This window comes from Anopheles aquasalis, chromosome 2 (genome assembly GCF_943734665.1).
Source record: "Anopheles aquasalis chromosome 2, idAnoAquaMG_Q_19, whole genome shotgun sequence".
Taxonomy (NCBI): Eukaryota; Metazoa; Arthropoda; class Insecta; order Diptera; family Culicidae; genus Anopheles; species Anopheles aquasalis.
Window position 1 is genome coordinate 29,785,782 of NC_064877.1, and position 16,719 is coordinate 29,802,500.

General features: G+C 47.1%; 1 protein-coding gene and 1 long non-coding RNA gene across 2 annotated transcripts; one reads left to right on the forward strand and one right to left on the reverse strand.

The window, feature by feature from the left end:
- Positions 1 to 1,855: 1,855 nt before the first annotated feature.
- On the reverse strand, positions 1,856 to 2,697 carry LOC126569271 (uncharacterized). The gene is made up of 2 exons (XR_007607790.1): positions 2,614 to 2,697; positions 1,856 to 2,542 (listed from the first exon to the last, which is right to left on the reverse strand). It is a non-coding gene; the product is annotated as an uncharacterized LOC126569271 (long non-coding RNA).
- Positions 2,698 to 13,015: 10,318 nt separating this feature from the next.
- On the forward strand, positions 13,016 to 16,419 carry LOC126569236 (uncharacterized). Its single transcript, XM_050226194.1, has 3 exons — positions 13,016 to 13,379; positions 13,461 to 13,823; positions 13,909 to 16,419. Exons 1-3 carry the CDS (start codon positions 13,276 to 13,278, stop codon positions 16,265 to 16,267), a joined length of 2,826 nt encoding a protein of 941 aa, XP_050082151.1. The 5' UTR covers positions 13,016 to 13,275; the 3' UTR covers positions 16,268 to 16,419.
- The last annotated feature ends 300 nt before the right edge of the window (positions 16,420 to 16,719 follow it).

Consider the following 16,719-nt stretch of genomic DNA (forward strand, 5'->3'; position numbering starts at 1 on the left):
CATGCCTTCTTACCTTCGTTGCAGTTAGCCGCAAGATATGATAGTGCATCGTGAGTGATAGCGAAGAGAAGAGAACATGCTTCACGAAACAAAAGGAGAGGAATGTTCGAACGTGCCTGTCGCAAGTGCGTGCTTCCAGCTACACGCAACTGCACCCACAGCACGTGAACCGGATAAGGATAAAAGCTAGACACTCACTCGATCAGGGCAGCGTGAATCTCGGCTTCTGCTGCATGCAGGTGCATCACGCAGAAAAGGCGCGTTTTACGTAACAGTGACAAGGCCACGACCGTGCCGGTGCTTGTAGTGGGAATGATGTTTTTCGCCCATGTTCGTTCCCTGCCTGCATGCTAATTATAGAGACGAAATTGATGGACGCTAAACCCGGCACCGCCGGCGGTCAGATGGATCGGTTACCCTCAGGTGCTGTACCAGCAGCTGAGCCAGCGCGCAATAAGCGCAATTCTAGCGTGCGCGCTAGATGGTGTGTCAAGTGTTCTAAGCGGTACTTGGCCGTCTGTCACTGTACGGACAGATAATTTAGCATTTAACGGAGATCGGATCCCGAAGGAACCGACAAACGCCGTACCACGATCACTCAATGGGCACGTGTTCATGGGACGTCGTTGGCACGCAATGCTATATGCAACGAATTACAGCGATAATGGGATAGGCCCCCTCCAAGGGGGTTGCACTTTCGGAATCAAGAGTTTACAAGTGACATTTACGTGTCGAAAAGAATAAAATCTTGCATAAATTTATTGCACTACACTGAGTGCATGATTATCTGAAATTTAAACAACTAAACAATACAACTCTTTCTTTCGTTAGGTAATGAGGCGAATTACCCGGGAATGTTTTTCAAAATGAATAATTTTCAATTTTAAGAAACATATTGAAACATTTTTTTACTAAATATTCAATTAAACAGAGGATCTTCATATTTTCCGTGCAACTCTTAAGGAACTTTCCCTTCAACTGAAGCAATTACACATATTCCATGTATCGGATACGCCTACCGTTTAATTCTTACAAGCTTAAAATTAGTTCTCAGATCAACTGTTCTGCCTTCGTGCATCGTAGTAACCCAAAAATGCGATCGCTGCCCCAATGTGCAGTGTATACAAAAAACAAAGCAAACATCGCGCTTACATCCGCTCAAAACCCAGTACCACCAAACGAAAAACATGCATCAAACATCCCAATCATCAACGGCCTGTGGCCAGCCCCCCGATCACCGACTATGGGATGGTGTATGTGAAGGCGATGAAAAAAAAAATATAACTCACGGTGGAAATTTCCACTGCCTTTTTCGCTGTCAGCAAAGCTGTGAAAATTTTCTACCACCCGAGAGCAGCACGGTGTGGTGGCGACGATAAAAACACCATCTGCTGAGCAGTCTGGAGTCTGGAACGTTCCTACAGCCCGACCGTACTGTACCTAGACTAATGAGATATCACGTGTTCAAATGAATGAAAATGAGCAAAGGATAGGAGATCATCCTAGATTCGTTTGTCTATTAACCTTTCTAATGCAGGCCATCAAGGCCATGGCTTTCGGAGGATTATTGGTACGTGGTACAGGTATTTGTCGTTTGTTGAAATAAGCGAACAGCCGTGAAGTGTCTCATCTCAAGAAACTTGACTCACACACTCGGTCATGGTAATGACGTATTACTACCATCTCCAAGGCCGCTCTGCCTATCCATAATGATGATTCCACCACCTATACGACACGACAAAGCCAAGCGAGGGGAGGAAATGCAACTAGGCCAACGGAGCATTAGCTGGCGCCATCATCGCGCCCAGTGGCTGAGTCAAACGGAGCAGCGAAGCAACAAACCAACCAACGAAACTGCACATTGCGTCTATTTTTAGCGGCATCAACCGAGACGAAACCCGGCTACGAAAACCTTACCTACGTGACGTGACACTGAGAACGCTTAAGGGCGTTCAGCTAGAGAACGCAAGAGGAAAGGGTAAAGGAAAAGGGTATGACAGTTGGACACACGTTTAAACCGCAGGACCGCTAGCTGACTGGACCGTCGGGCCAGGGTCTTTCTCACAGCACACGGCTCACAAACAGGGGGTTCACGTGTGATGTGGATTGTGTGTAGACCATGACCATGATGCTCGGTGGTCTGGCAGATGACCATGGTTCGGAACCAAGAGGAGCCGCAGAAACAAATTCAAAGTGCGTAGCAGACGCGAACTATCATTTCATGTTCGAGACGCTCTGCTTCGGGAGCCGGTAACGGTAATGGCTGGCATTGAATGGCACTACAATTTCCATCAACTGGACTCGCTGCATAAAGCCAGGTCATGATGGTTCCATCTGGGACGCTCTCTTTGTGTGTTGTCTGTCGCTTGATTGAAAGCAATTCCATCCTTTTCTGCAGCTTCTGTCTTCTCTACACGGTACACGATCTGCGATGCACTTATGATCATTGTGGTTATCAATTACCATTCCCTTCAATCCAGTTCATGATAATACACATATTGCGCCATAGTGCGTCGCCTCAAATGTAGGTTCCAATTTACACCTAAACCAATAAAAAAAAAGGTTGAAGGGTAACTGTGCGGATACGTGTGCGTCGTGTTGCCCACTACCTACCCCACTGGGATATATACGCTCGGTTTGTTACACATAAGAGGCCCTGCAAGGTCATCTCTCGCGCTGCTGATAACACGGTAGACAACCGCGGAAGGGTGGTTCCACGCTAGGTCCACGTGGATTCACACTTAAAACGAATGTTTATCTTTTTTTTATTTTGTTAGCCCAAAAGTCCTTGACCATGTTATGCGGGGTAGTGTGATTCATGCTCTGTTTACCGTTTCATGCTCACACTCGCAGGCCTATGTGGTGGAATATTCCTTATGCTTATGTGTTATCTATCTCCCCTTTTCATGGAATTACGCATCGAATCAATTGCATTGTACTCCTGTTTTTGGGTGGAATTTTCCGCATTCTTTCCATGGGCGATCAACAGTCGATGATAGTGAATCAGAAACAGTTGAATCGGAGCAAGGAAAACTTTGCACCAAAAGGAATCATGATCAACGCGTGGACCAAATTTACGACGCATTAGAATGAAAGTGCCTTGGAAGACCTTAGTTTATGGTAGCCAATCAGTTGGTGTATTGGCTCATTTAGTTTCAATGGCGGGAAAAACCAGATACCTACCATTTCTGCAATTATTTGCTCGTCGAGTAATAGTAAGTGATTGAATAAAACAAACGGCTAGTTTCCGGCATAAGGAACCGGCTACTACAATTGGTATCGAACGTTTGCGAGAAGATATTTTGCGTATCATCATCCAGTCCATTCGCGGACCGACTCACATCGTAGCCAGCCAGCCAGCCAGTCAATTGATCACAATTGATATCATTTATGTTGCGCATATGGTGAAAAATGTGACCACGACGACGTGTGGTTCCGCGCTACCAACGAGCGATCAGTAACGCGCACGAGACGACGATATGATGATAATCCATTAATGTAGTGACGCCATGGCATGACGCCGCGTGAAGGGCACGCGTCATTCCGGTTCGATGTATTGTTGGGAGTTGATCAAATTTAAATTTGCTCCACAATGGGTACCAACGCTGCCACCAACGGAAACTGTGACTGCGAACACGCAGTGAAACACAGCAAAGGCATCACCATCGTCAATTGATATCGACGGTGTGGCGATGTGACGGATCGTGCTGGCCGTTTCGGAGCCAATTGCTGGTGCCCCATAAGCGCCGGGACACTGATTGAAACTAGTTCGACGAAAGGAACGGGGGCTCGGTCGCATCCGCGACCAGATCGATCGCGACCGATCAATCGTGATCGATCTCGTACCGTAACTGCGCAACCAATTTGCAAGTGGCATCCGCGGGAAGAGCAAACCGATCTCGCGATCTTTGCACATTGCGTAGTACTTTCGATTCGTCGGAAAGAAAGCTTCCGGGGAATTGAGACGCCACCCTCTTTTGTTTGTTTGTCAACATCCCCGGTGGGGAATGGGATTGATGGACGGAACGGCGTTGCATCACGTTGCAATTTTGCAAACCAACTGTTGCATCCCAATGCGTCTGACTCATCCGCCTGTCGCCATCGGAATGGAGCATCCCAAGAACCACCATCCCCCGGTCGCGGCTGCGTCATTCTGTCCTAGAATTCGCTTTCTAGCTCACTTATCAGTGGCTTATCATCGTAATTACCTTCACGATTGCATCATTGGTGGCATTGTTTCCCATGACCGACCGACCGTACTTCTCCACCAACGTCCATGACACAGCCACACATACCTGTGCCTGTCACTCCAGATGACGAATGGGACCTGTCCGTGCTTAAGGCGGGAGGAAAGGAAGCGTTTGGGCCATCGGCTCCTCCTTTATGATTGTTTACCAAGGGCTTGAAGGCGGATGGACGTGTCAACCGGGGTTGGTGTTCAAGCTCAAGTATCGAGTCGAGAGGCCATCGTATCACTATCGCTATCACACTTGCCGTCCCTTAAGAATCATCGTCCCACCGTATGGAGGATCCGCTTTAAGCTGGTTCGAGCCGGTAGGAATGAGTGTGATAGTGTTGTTCATCTAGTTCCAGAAATTTTCTGCACTTGATTTCTGACAAAATAGGAGACGTACTAACGGAATTATTAATTAAGACTTGTGGAATTCTTGGAGTAAAACTTAGATGGAAACAAGCGTTCTCGCGCAGCTTTATGAAAGAACATTTTTAAGGTGATAAAAAAAAATATGACAGATAATTGAGTTTTGTAAATTATATGGAGAAAGGGATCCGTTTATCAGTCTATTCGCAAAAAAGTTCGACAAGGCAGTCGAAAACACGTTTGTGCATATGTTTTTCAACTCTTTCTGTGCATTTTCAATCGATTCCTCCTCCGTATTTGCAATAAAATTGCTAAAATAGATGCTATGTTTAAAGATAGTTCAGAAGGTTTCAACGGACAGCAGCTGGGAAGCGTTGAAAGGGTTCGCCAATCTTCGTTACTCAGCCGCTCCTTTTCGTCTAACGATCGCCTCGAGTCTTTGCGAGCAGCTCCGAGATCAGTGGCCAGGATTTCCGCTTTCTGACGTGTTTACCCATGTCCGACAGGTACTTCTTAACCTTTTGGCCAGTTGCACCGACCTCACAGCCAATCCCACGCAGCGATGAAGCCACTTTTTCCTCAGTCTCGGTCGGATTTGTCGGTCAGATTGATGATTGACGATTCGCTCATGAAAAATCGGTAAACTTTGTCTCTTTTAAGGAGGGCTTCGGTCATTTCTTATTAAAACAAGGATCATTTTTGACGATTTTTTGTGACATAACCATTCAACATTATTCTTTCAAGTGTACGTCGTATTAAACTGCAACTTTGGAAGAATATTTGGTTCTGTTTTGGGGGAGATTGATTAAAAACTTCATTCATGGCATTAAATTTATGATGGTGCGTCTGCGAAAAGATACTTTTTACGGTGCCCATCGTAGCTACGTGATGGTTTATCAGAAAAATACAAATCGATACTCGTTTGAAAGATTATAAGTTTATCCAGGTAGCCCCGTTGAGTTTTTTTTTGAATTTCCAATTTTTCGATTTTTAGCAGTTTTTCGAAGTTGAAAAAGTGATTTTGTGATGCAAAACTGTGAAAGCTTTTTGTGATGCAAAACAAAAACAAATACCAAAGCTCACTTCGGTATTTAATTTTTATTTGCTACACATGTTTTAACATTTTTCCCTGAAAGCTAATCCTTTCAAGAGCATTGTGTAAAAGTTTTGGACCAATCGAAGAAAAACTGACAAAGATACAGATTTTTGAAAATCCGCGTTTCATACAAGGCTCCATGCAGCCCGCTACTTTGAAGAACGTTTCCCTAAACCAACGTTTTTAAAGTCGGTGTCCATCGTACCGTAAAAACTGCTGGACCAATAGATTTGAAATTTTTAACACATAATCTGCACACTTTTTGCCAGGTAATCCCGTCGAGAGATCATTAAAATTGTTTATACTTTTTTTAAAACAATTCTGTAAAGCTCGTTTTTTTGGCAGAATCGCAAAAAGCATCACTTTTTCAACTTCAAAAATCTGCCAAAAATCGAAAAATTGGAATATCAGCAAAAACTCTCCGGGGCTACCTAGATAAACTTATAATCTTTCAAACGAATATCGATTTGTATATTTCAGATGACCCGTCATGTCGCTACGATGGGCACCGTTAAAAGTACCTTTTCGACGACATGCCTTCCAAAATTTGATGCCATTGATTAATTTTTCAATGAATGTTGCTCAAAACAACACCAAATATTCTTCAAAAGTTGTAAATGAATATGCCATTTACTTGAAAAAATTAAGTTCAATGGTTACGTCACAAAAAGTCGTCAAAAACGGGCGTTTTTTTGGGCCGAAAATACCGAAGTCCCCCTTAATGCAATAATGCATACGTTATTGCACCATTAATTTCGCCATTTGTCCTTCACCAAAGGCACACACTTGCAATGACGCGAATATCTTATAGTATAGCGTCATAAAAGCACTCGTTCCGAACATCGGCAAGTAAGAGAGGATTCATGTTTCATCATTCTATCTCCCCAACAGTGTGGTATTATCTGTATAGTATTGTCGATACCAGTTGTAGTTTGAAGGGCACTTAATCCCACGATCAAGGCATCGTGTCATCAAATGCAATCTTGTGGATTTAATTACCCAACGGTGACTTCTTCAGCAGCAGCCGGTTCCAGGTTGCAACTCCTCTGCCGATCCCGACAGAAGGGTAAGCCACTGATAAACGCTTAATCGCACTACAAAGACACCTGGTGGAGATTGAGATTGGAAAAAATACCACGCAATACCACGCTCCATCGAGCACGAGAGTGCGGCGCAGCGTATTATGAAATGTCTTTGCTTCATCGCTTCCACGTCCCGCGATCTGGACACGATCCGCAGGGCAGTAACTGGCAGGTTCTCGGGCGGGTTCTCGAGCAAAGTTCCACCAGCACGAGCGAGCAAACACGTGTGCATCCAACCGCACCCGGGGGGAAATCACCGTCCTCCTAACCGTCAACTGCTGACACCGCAGCCGGCGGAGTACTTTCAATCGGAGTTCTTTTTGCCCCACCACCCCGTCGTCTTTTGCATTGTTTTGCATTTCTTGTCACCATATCGTCTAACCATCCCAGGCCAAGTAGCTCACACAGTGGCCCCGGGTCGCACCTAGCTCCGCGTCCGCTCATATTGCAAATGCCGAACCGGTTCAAGCCGCTGACGCCGCTGGCCCACTCTGCGGAGCGAGCGAGGAGCGAGGTGGAGGAGGAAGGAAAGTAAAATGTTTACCAAGCACTTACGCGGTGCCCGCGTTGGACAAATTGCAGGCCATAAAACAGTTTCAGCCGCCTGGTCACCATTCCTGCCTGCCAGGTCACTGCTGGCGTATTTAACTATCGGTGTTCTGCCGGCTATAGGCCCCGGTTTTGCGGTCGAATGGCGGATGGCGCCACGGGTGCGTTTGGAAATTTTCCACCCACAACCCTTGCGGTGATGGGATACGGACGGACGGAGTTGCATTACGCCATCGGAGCACAGATACAGTCTTGAAGTCTTGTTGCTGCTGACGCACTTGTGGCAAATATGAGGCGGGAGGGGGGAGTTAATATCATCCACTTGGAGGAACACTGTCGTCCGAAGCTATTCTGATAACTTTTTTTTTTCTCGTACTCATTAACTGTTATTGTAGCTCGGCGCCTCATTTTAGCTGTATTCTGGCTAATAAATAGACTACAGCCAAGACTGTAGGACTAAACTAATGATTGGTAAATGGCAATTTGACTCTTTACTGCGCACCGCTGAGCTGCGTCTCCATCGATGCCTCATCATGACCCATACTCAACCTAGACAAGCGAAGCGTTTCGCAAAAAAAAAACCCCATCTCATGATTCAATCTCTCAACCGCGCGTTTCCAGTGTGCAAAGGGTAGCGAGTGCGCCGCAACAAGTCATTACTCTGCAAAAACGATGACTACAGGCCCGATGACTGTTGAATATGCGCACGCTAACGCATGGTGCGGCAACCAGCGCCGATCGGCGATCGTCCGAAAACCGGTGCTAGCCAGTTACACCAGTGCTAATCGCTTACAGATCGCCGTTGCAATTGCGGCTCTCGCGTGATTGGAATTCTGCCGTGCGCCGGTACACTGGCTTCCAAAGATAGACCGAAGTTCTTCCATCCCATCCCCAGCCTGTCTCCCCGATTGTGGTTTCCAGCTATCGCGTGTGCGGGAACGATAGTCCACTGATTAAATGTTTGTACATTGAGGCCGTGTCAATATGTGATCCAATATGTGAATATTGGAGAAGCGTGACATTGCTGTACGGCATGGGCCAGAGTTTCTCTCTATAACTGACCGTACGTAACGTAGGTCCGGCGCTGTACCGTATGCCACGTAGACGGGAACAGGCCCGTCACAGGAACCCGTCCACACAATTGTGCAATCGTGGTTGATTTACACAACTGCAAAACTACAGCGCTGCGCCGTTTATTGGCAAAATGAAGTGCTATGTCCACAGGACGGACCAGCGTTAGTCAGCCACTAACACCACCGTTTAGATGTTAAAGTAAGTTATTGTCAGGTTGCACAACCCAGGAACAGCCGGAGCTAACGTGACACGTACTCCCTGCCTAGGAAAAGAGCGCCTTGCTGCTCTCTGCTCGCTCCGTAAAGCCGGACGTGAATGATGCCAATGATGGTGGCCGTTAGAGGGTCGCAAAATGCGGAAATGTTTTATGCCGGCATTCATTAGACCCGTACGCAGGCGGCGTTACCGGCTTTCACTTCAAAGGTACGCATCCATGATAAGGTAGAATTTACAATGGGAATTCATAAACTGGCCACCATGTGACAGCCACCGTGGGGCATAGAGAATAAGCGCGTTCGTTTGCACATTTGCAATAACCGAACATACAATCAAATCGATTCCAAATCGAGCAACGAGGAAGGGAAAGCTCAGTTATGCGGTTATCCTTTTTTTTTTTGTTGTCTCGTGTTGGTGAGGTTTGGATAGATTTGCTTACATATGTGGCAATAATAGGATGACAATGATCGTTACACCGGCAAAGTTTATCTAAAGATTCCAACGCTATTAAGGGGGGCTTCGGTATTTAATTTTGTTTTGTGACACATATTTTGACATTTTTCCCTGAATGCTGATGCTTTCAAGAATATTGTGTAAAGTTTTTTGAACAATCGCAGCAAAACTGAGAAAGATGCAGATTTATGAAAATCCGCGTTTCATAGAAGACTCTGCGCAGTTCGCTACTTTGAAAAGCTTTTCCCAAAAACAAAAAAAATAGTAAACCGGTTGATTTGAAATTTTTAACACATAATTTGTACACTGTTTGCTAGGTAGCACAGTCGAGTTTTTATAAAAATAGTTGATACTTTTTTTTAAACAAATCTTTAAAAATCGTGTTTTTAGGCAAAATGACAAAAAGCATTACTTTTTCATCTTTAAAAATCTTCCAAAAATCGAAAAATTGGAAATTGAACAAAAACTCAACGGGGCTACCTGGAAAAACTTATAATCTTTCAAACGAGTATCGATTTGTATTTTTCTGATGACCCATCACGCAGCTACGATGGGCACCGTAAAAAGCATCTTTTTGCAGACGCACCATCATAAATTTAATGCAATGGATGAAGTTTTTAATCAATTTTCCCCAAAATAGAACTAAACATACTTCAAAAGTTGTAGTTTAATGTGCCATTTACTTAAACAAATAATGAATGGTTCCTTCCCAAAAGAAATCGTCAATAATATGCCATTTTTGGGCCAGAAATTACCGAAGCCCCCCCAAATGCTATTACTTTTAAACGCCACCAAACTGGAGCGATCTGGAGCCAAACTTGAGCGATCTTGTTGAACAATTCCATAGTTCTGCTCCAAGCAGTACACCTCGGTTTAATTACATGGTTTGATCGATCACGCTAACGGCTGACGTAAAGGGTGTCTCGTGTGCTTTTCATTTCGATCACCACCAATGCGGAACAGTTACGCGCACGTACTGCCCCAGCCACGTCAATGATCGCGAATGACGATCGGCGGACGGCAATTGAATGGCGCCAATCGCGGTCTGCTGACCACTGCAGCGGCGGCTATGGTGATCGGTGCCGTGGTCGGTTGTATCTATTTATTTCCTTGTGGGTGTGGCTGAGTGGACAGACCAGAGAGCACAGACCGTTGAAGCTCCGAGATGATGTATGGACGATGAAGGGTGACAATTTTGCACCAAAAACTCTGTCTCTGTCCGTCTATCTGTCGAACGGAAAAAAACGGTTGACATTCTGCGGCGATTTTTGTCACCAAGAAAAGGCACCAGGCAGAAGAATGTTTTGCGTGACTTTGGGGCTGCCTAATAGCGAACTGTAGTTGTTGGTAAACAGCTCTAAATATAACATCCCTGCCCGGCTACTGTGCCTGTGAAAATGTCAACCCACTGTGGTGGGAGTGGGGAACGCCAAGTACCGCGGCAACTCGCGATCGCAAACACCATTCCAAGCGAGGATCAGGGTATAAAGGAGGACAGGAAGGAAAAAAGCCAAGCTATAAAAGCAAACTCGGGCATGCGCGCGCGGGATTGTGAAAACGCGAGTGAGGTCACTCACAATAAACAATAGCTACATACGATATGGAATGTGTCCTCCCCGGGCAGTGACAATGGGTTCGTCGATCCCGTATTCCCATGAACGATTGACGATCGGTCGGGCGACACAACGCGGTAACAAGTTTTCCGCCAGCCATAAAACTGACACATTTTCTCGCCATTTCCCGAATCCCCCATCTCCTCTCTTCTGTCGGTGGTTAATGGGTGAAAGTCATAAAGCAATATGTGCGTCCCTCTGGTTTGCTAAAGTGACAACTCTAAATTTACTTCCGCAAAAAATGTAGATGGAAATAAAAGTTTCGCGACTCGATCGTCCTCGGTCAAGGTGTGTCGGTCATTACATTTAATTACATTTCTGTTTAGTAATGAAGTATTACCGTCCCGGATGTACGGGACCGTTCGGAGGTTTGTTGCATTGTGTGAGCGACGAGAACAAGGAACGAAAACCGTTTTTCGCTCCATCCGATCCGAACCACGGACACCGCCAGCCTGCCCTACAAGCCATTTGGGTCAATGAAAGGGCCATCCGGAGAATGGATGCAAGATGGATCGACGATGGACCGTTTGAGACGGCGCGGCGGGGGAATGGGGTGTAGTTCCGTGTTTGCAGTTCCAATGTCAGGGTTTCCGCGCCGCTTCACCTCATCTAAACCCCGCCCCCCCCGCGTTCCACCCTTAACTTCCTTAATGATCCCTGGCCTTCCATTCCACCAATGCTCCGCTCGCACTTGCCGTGCCATAAATAACGGGGAGACGCTCCGACAGCTTCCGATCCAACAAAGCACGAGAGTTCCACCGCAGAGAGTGCAAAAACATAAAAATCCTACACCCATACACACAGATCAACAGATGGCCGGGGGGGCGATCGTGTGATATAACATAAATACCCGGCCCAGCGTCCTAGTCTAGTATGGACTAGGCACGAGATCACCACCGCTCCACCATGGCTTACTCCGTGCGGTGACTATTTGACGGTCAAAATGGCAGACATCGTGTGCACCACCGTCCGTGTTCACGCAGCTCGCAGCTTCTCGTCGTTGGCCATTTATAACGCTTTTCTCACGATTCTCGTGCCCCCAACCGGGTGGGTGGACAAAAAATGTTTGCTTTGTTTACCATGGCGTCGTTTGTGGCAGTTGTGTGCTCTGTATGGCTAAAAATACATTCTTTGGCATTTTCACGCACGATCAGCTCACGCAAAACTCGCATCTGCGGGGTGTGGGGCGTGGGATGAAGATCTCTCTCTCTCTCTCTCTCTCTCGCTGCTCCAACCTCCTCCCACTCTTTGCGTCTCGGAAATATCTCAGCTAATGTTGCTCTTCCAAGTTTGCCTGCGGTGTGCGCCCATACAGAGAGGATGCCGGGCACCGATCGCGCCGTCGCGTTTGTTGATAGATCATCGCTCGTCGCATCAATCTGCGGTAACCGGATAAAAGCAGTTTCAGGTGGTTTTAGTTGTCGAAGGCTTACTGCCCGCTTTGTCCATTGTCCTGCCAAACGGGCGTCGATGAAGAACGGACGTAGCAGGTCTTGAATGCAATTTATGTGGCCATAAGATTGCCATAAGCCTTTATTTGTTGATGGAACCCACAAGGGCACAGTCCTTCGACGAGCCCCTCCGATGGTTGGTCCAGGTCGGAATGATCACCAGAGGTGTGATTCACTGCGTAGCTTAGAAGCTAGTTTTAACCACCGGTTAAACCGCAGATAGGTCTAAACCACACTCTTTATTTGCCGTATACGTGCGGCAGCTCTTGGTCCCTCTGCGCTTCTGCGGTGTGTAATGATGTCCTTAAAAGGTGACGACTGGTTGATGCGTATTACAACGACACCTGCAGCAAATTCCTTTTTGTGTCTAGTATAGCAAAAACCTTGTTTACAAAAACAATAATAATTCGGCTGTGTTTCAAAGAAGCACAAGGCGATTACCTTTACTTAAATTTAATTGTTACAAAATATTGCCAACGGCCAAATTCAAATGTTCAAAAGCAGGTAATCTATTTGTTTTACTAATTTTGAGATTCAAAACTCAAGCATTCCTCTGGCCAGCGGATCAAAAATGGAAGGACTTTTACTTAAAAGTGCACTTTCAAAGAATTTTTGTTTCTATTTGGCATAAATCTCAACCAATCGATTGTCGCCGGTAGCTCTTAATAGCAATTCTTTATCATTGTTCTAGAACTATAAGGCAGGAAAGAGGTGGTAATCGTTTGGTATCAGGTCCGAACTTTGTGGTGCCCATTACAATAAAATAAAATGGATTACTTTTTCTCCAACCTAATATAATCTTGGGAATGAGCCAAGGTTTCTATTACGCCCCGGTGCGGCAATTCGCTTGCCTGTGTTTGTGTTGCCTGTCCACGAAAGCGCCGAACCGCGAAAAAGTGAAAATGTTTGTTAAGAACGGCAAACTTTGCTGAGAAAACCGGCTTTAAATTGTAGTAATATTCCTAGTTTCCTTAGGTCACTATTGGTCAATTTAAAATGAAGTCGGAAACTGTCCGGTACTAGCGTTTGATAGGCTTCTCCGAGCAATCTTCACCCGGCAAAGTGCGGCAGGCGCGGATCGCGTGGTCTCGATCGATTTAGTGAGGTCACGGAGAAGGCGGCCAACTGTGGCAAGGCAACGATGAACGCCAATATCCTTATGATAGTGGGTACTACGGTGTTACCCTCTGTCGTGATAGCTGTCGTGATCGTTTTTACGCTGGCCAACTTGTACCTCAACATACGGTGGGTAAACTAAAGGCCGCTACGAATCTCCATCTTCTCGACACCTTTGCACTTCTTCCTCTTCCCGGCGATTCTTTACAGGCGCCGGTTTCCGGTGAAGGTCAACTGTTGGTTTTGCAATGCGAATACGAGCGTACCGTATGATCAGGCAAACTGTTTCGTTTGCCCGTCGTGCGCCCAATACAACGGGTTCACCGCCGACGGAGATTACAACCGGGAAATACCGGAACAGTACCAGCAGAGGTACAACGGCCGGTACTGCTACACACAGCCGCGAAACATAACGGACGATGACAAGTGGGGCACTACCAGGAGTGTCGCATCGACCGGTCATAATGGGCTGTGCTTCGGTTGCAATCGGAACCAGGAACTAAAGATTCATCAGCTGGCATCGTTCGTCCCGGAGGACGAAAACAACTATGACGTCGAGGTGGAAGAGTACCGGTAAGGATTCGGATCTAAAATGGATGAAATGATTGTGCAGAGTGGCTCGGGACTGAATATATCTTTCGTCTAAACCCTACCACAGGAAACAACTGGAACAAGCGTACAAATTATGCGGCCGTTGCGAGCGCATCCTGAAGCGTACGCTGAATGACGTCAAGCGCAACATTCTCGGTTCGAAGTTGGCCCAAATCGGCAGCAAAGGACTGAGTGTGCTCGATATGCATATGCGTGCTTCGTCGAAGCAAATCGCTCGCCTAAACCGTCAGCGATGGGCCCGGCTTTGCGTGTACGCCATCACGTTACTGGTCGCGATGAAACTACCGCAGGAATTCAGCGATGCTGGTTGGACGATTGCCGATCTGGTAGCACTGTGTCCTGCGCCATTGATGAACTCGGGAACGAAACTGCTCTCCTACCTGCTAGCCCTGTACCAGCTGATAAGTGACCATGCCGGACGTCTTCTGGACGAACCGGCAATCCAGCATACCTCGGAACGTATAGAGACGCTTGGTGTGGAACTCTTACAAATGTACGGTGCACCTCTAGTCTGCACTCCAAAGCAATTTTTCGACTCATTCACCGAGCAAGTCACGAGCGAGCAGGACGCATCGGTACTGCTGAATGTGGCCATCATTGCTCTGGCTTCAATGCTCGCTTCGTTCGGTTCTCGCCGGACGGCACTGAAACAGATTGTGATTATTGCACTGGCGCTAGTCGATTGCTTTTTGCGATATCAGCATCAACGGATAGATCTCGGTCTTTACTTCAGCCTAGTCGCGCTCGCCCTCTCGGTGAGCTGCATCGGACAGCGGTCCATACGGAGCGATGTAGCCGATGGTAACCTAAACTCAAGCTTTCACAAGATATACTCGCAGCAGTGCAGTGAAGCCGATTACTCCGACGCTGACACGACGGCCGGTAACCAATCGTTCAAGCACGGTCCTACCACCGATGCGGCCGCTTGCCAAATTTCTCCTCCAACGCCACACGCTGCAGCAAATGCCAGCCGCAAATCACTGGATACAACCAAGTCCTGTAGTCCGTCGTCGACATTTTCCATGTCAACCACGAATCCATTCTACATGTCCGGTAACGGCCATTCGCCTACTGCCGTTGGCATGGAAACAAGTAAAATCTGTGGCTCATTGTTCAATATGCCGGAAGCGGTGAACGAAGCGGCATCATCGTCGGCATCCGTCTTCAATCGTTCGACCAATGCTGGCTCGAGTTCGCTGCTAAAAACGCCCTCATTTTCGGTGGCCGATTTCTCCAAAGTAACGCCACAGATCAACAGTAGAATGGCGGCTGAACGACACCAAGGTCTGAAAGGTGGTGGTGGATTCCATCACTCGATGAGTATCATCAATCGACAGGCGATGCAGTCGCTGCGAGAGGATCCGCTGATTGAGGATGATATTGACCGTTTGTCGATCAGTGGTCGTGCCTCACTCAATGCGTCCCGTTCCAGCCGATTGTCACTTGGAGGTAGCAATCCCTTCGCCCAGATTGACCACGATGCCGCATCATCGGTGGCACTGCGTCGCAGGCGTATTGTGTCACCGTTAGAAATGTTCCCTGTAGCCGAAGAATCCCCGTGGTCACAGGTGACAGTAACGGGTGAAGTAGGTGCGTCGGTGCTCGGCCAACCGCACATGTCACGTACCTCGTCGCAAAGTTCTGGCTTCGAGTCGCAGAGTGCAACCCGCCGGAATACACCGACGGAACCGGACGCCCTATCCGTGTACACCGGTGCCGACAGTACTTTACGCCAGGAGCAACCGCCATCTCCCGTACCATCTTCCGCATCTGTCTTGTACCGGAATCCAGCAAACAGTATGCCATGGTCTAGCAACCAGCGCCAACAGCAGCACCATCATTCGCTGTTCAATCAGCAAAGTCTCTTCAAGCATGCGGCTCATCAGCCACAGTTCAGTGGATCAACGGGAGGCGGGCTTTTCTTCCCGCGTCCCACCGCTTACCATGCGGCGACCAACAGTTTCGGTGGAGGCTCTATGGCAGGATCTAGCGCCAGCTCATCGGCTGCCTCCACGGCGTATCGGAATTTCGGTCACATTTTCCCTCCCCAGCAATCACAGACACCTTCCTACCATTATCACCACCACCAACAACAGCAGCCATCAACACTTGCCACAAGCACCAGCAATATCAACAACTCACTGCTGCTTAATTCTTCCTTCCTCGCGGCTTCTGTACCGACGACTACGGGCAGATCTCTGCTGTTTAACACAACTGCCACAGCTGGTTTTTCAGGAACAGTAGCAGGCACTGTCACGTCGCAACCACCACAGCCTTCTCTTGCTGGAGCTAGCTTTTCAGGCTCCGCTCCAAAGGCCACTACTGCCAGGTTGCGCGCGAGCCTGCTTGATCTTGCTAAACTAAACAACGAACTGAATGATGGGAAAGTTATGCCCACTGCTTAGGTGGTTTCCCTAGGCCTCAATAGTTAGATCAATGAGAACGAAAAGATGCAACGGACAACGGTGGTGTAAGCAGCCCTACGCGCGCGGAACACTGTTATACTGTCGCTTCCTTTTCTTCTCCATGAATATGTGTGATTTAATAAATTTTTTCTTAATAATTTTTGTAGTTTTCGTCACGTTCCTATAGAAAGAATACTCACCAATAGAAAAGGGTGTGCCAGTAGATCTTCGGTACGAGAAATGTGAACCTCACACTCTAATTATTCCATTTAGTCTTCAGTCGTCACCGCCGAACGTTTTAATTTCTTTTCATTTAGAGAAAATAAGTTTCACCGACTTGCACAACACGTTTTCGGTATTTAGCTGAACACTAAATAAAAATACTTTATACATTTATACGGAAAGCTACGAATAACATATGCTCGTGTCCGTTTCGCTTCTTAATGAACGAT

Bases quoted from the DNA above. Each gene is read 5' to 3' on its own strand.
- LOC126569236 (XM_050226194.1), top strand. From the start codon at position 13,276: ATGAACGCCAATATCCTTATGATAGTGGGTACTACGGTGTTACCCTCT. The intron at 13,380-13,460 runs GTGGGTAAACTA...GATTCTTTACAG, and splicing joins AACTTGTACCTCAACATACG to GCGCCGGTTTCCGGTGAAGG. The intron at 13,824-13,908 runs GTAAGGATTCGG...ACCCTACCACAG, and splicing joins GTCGAGGTGGAAGAGTACCG to GAAACAACTGGAACAAGCGT.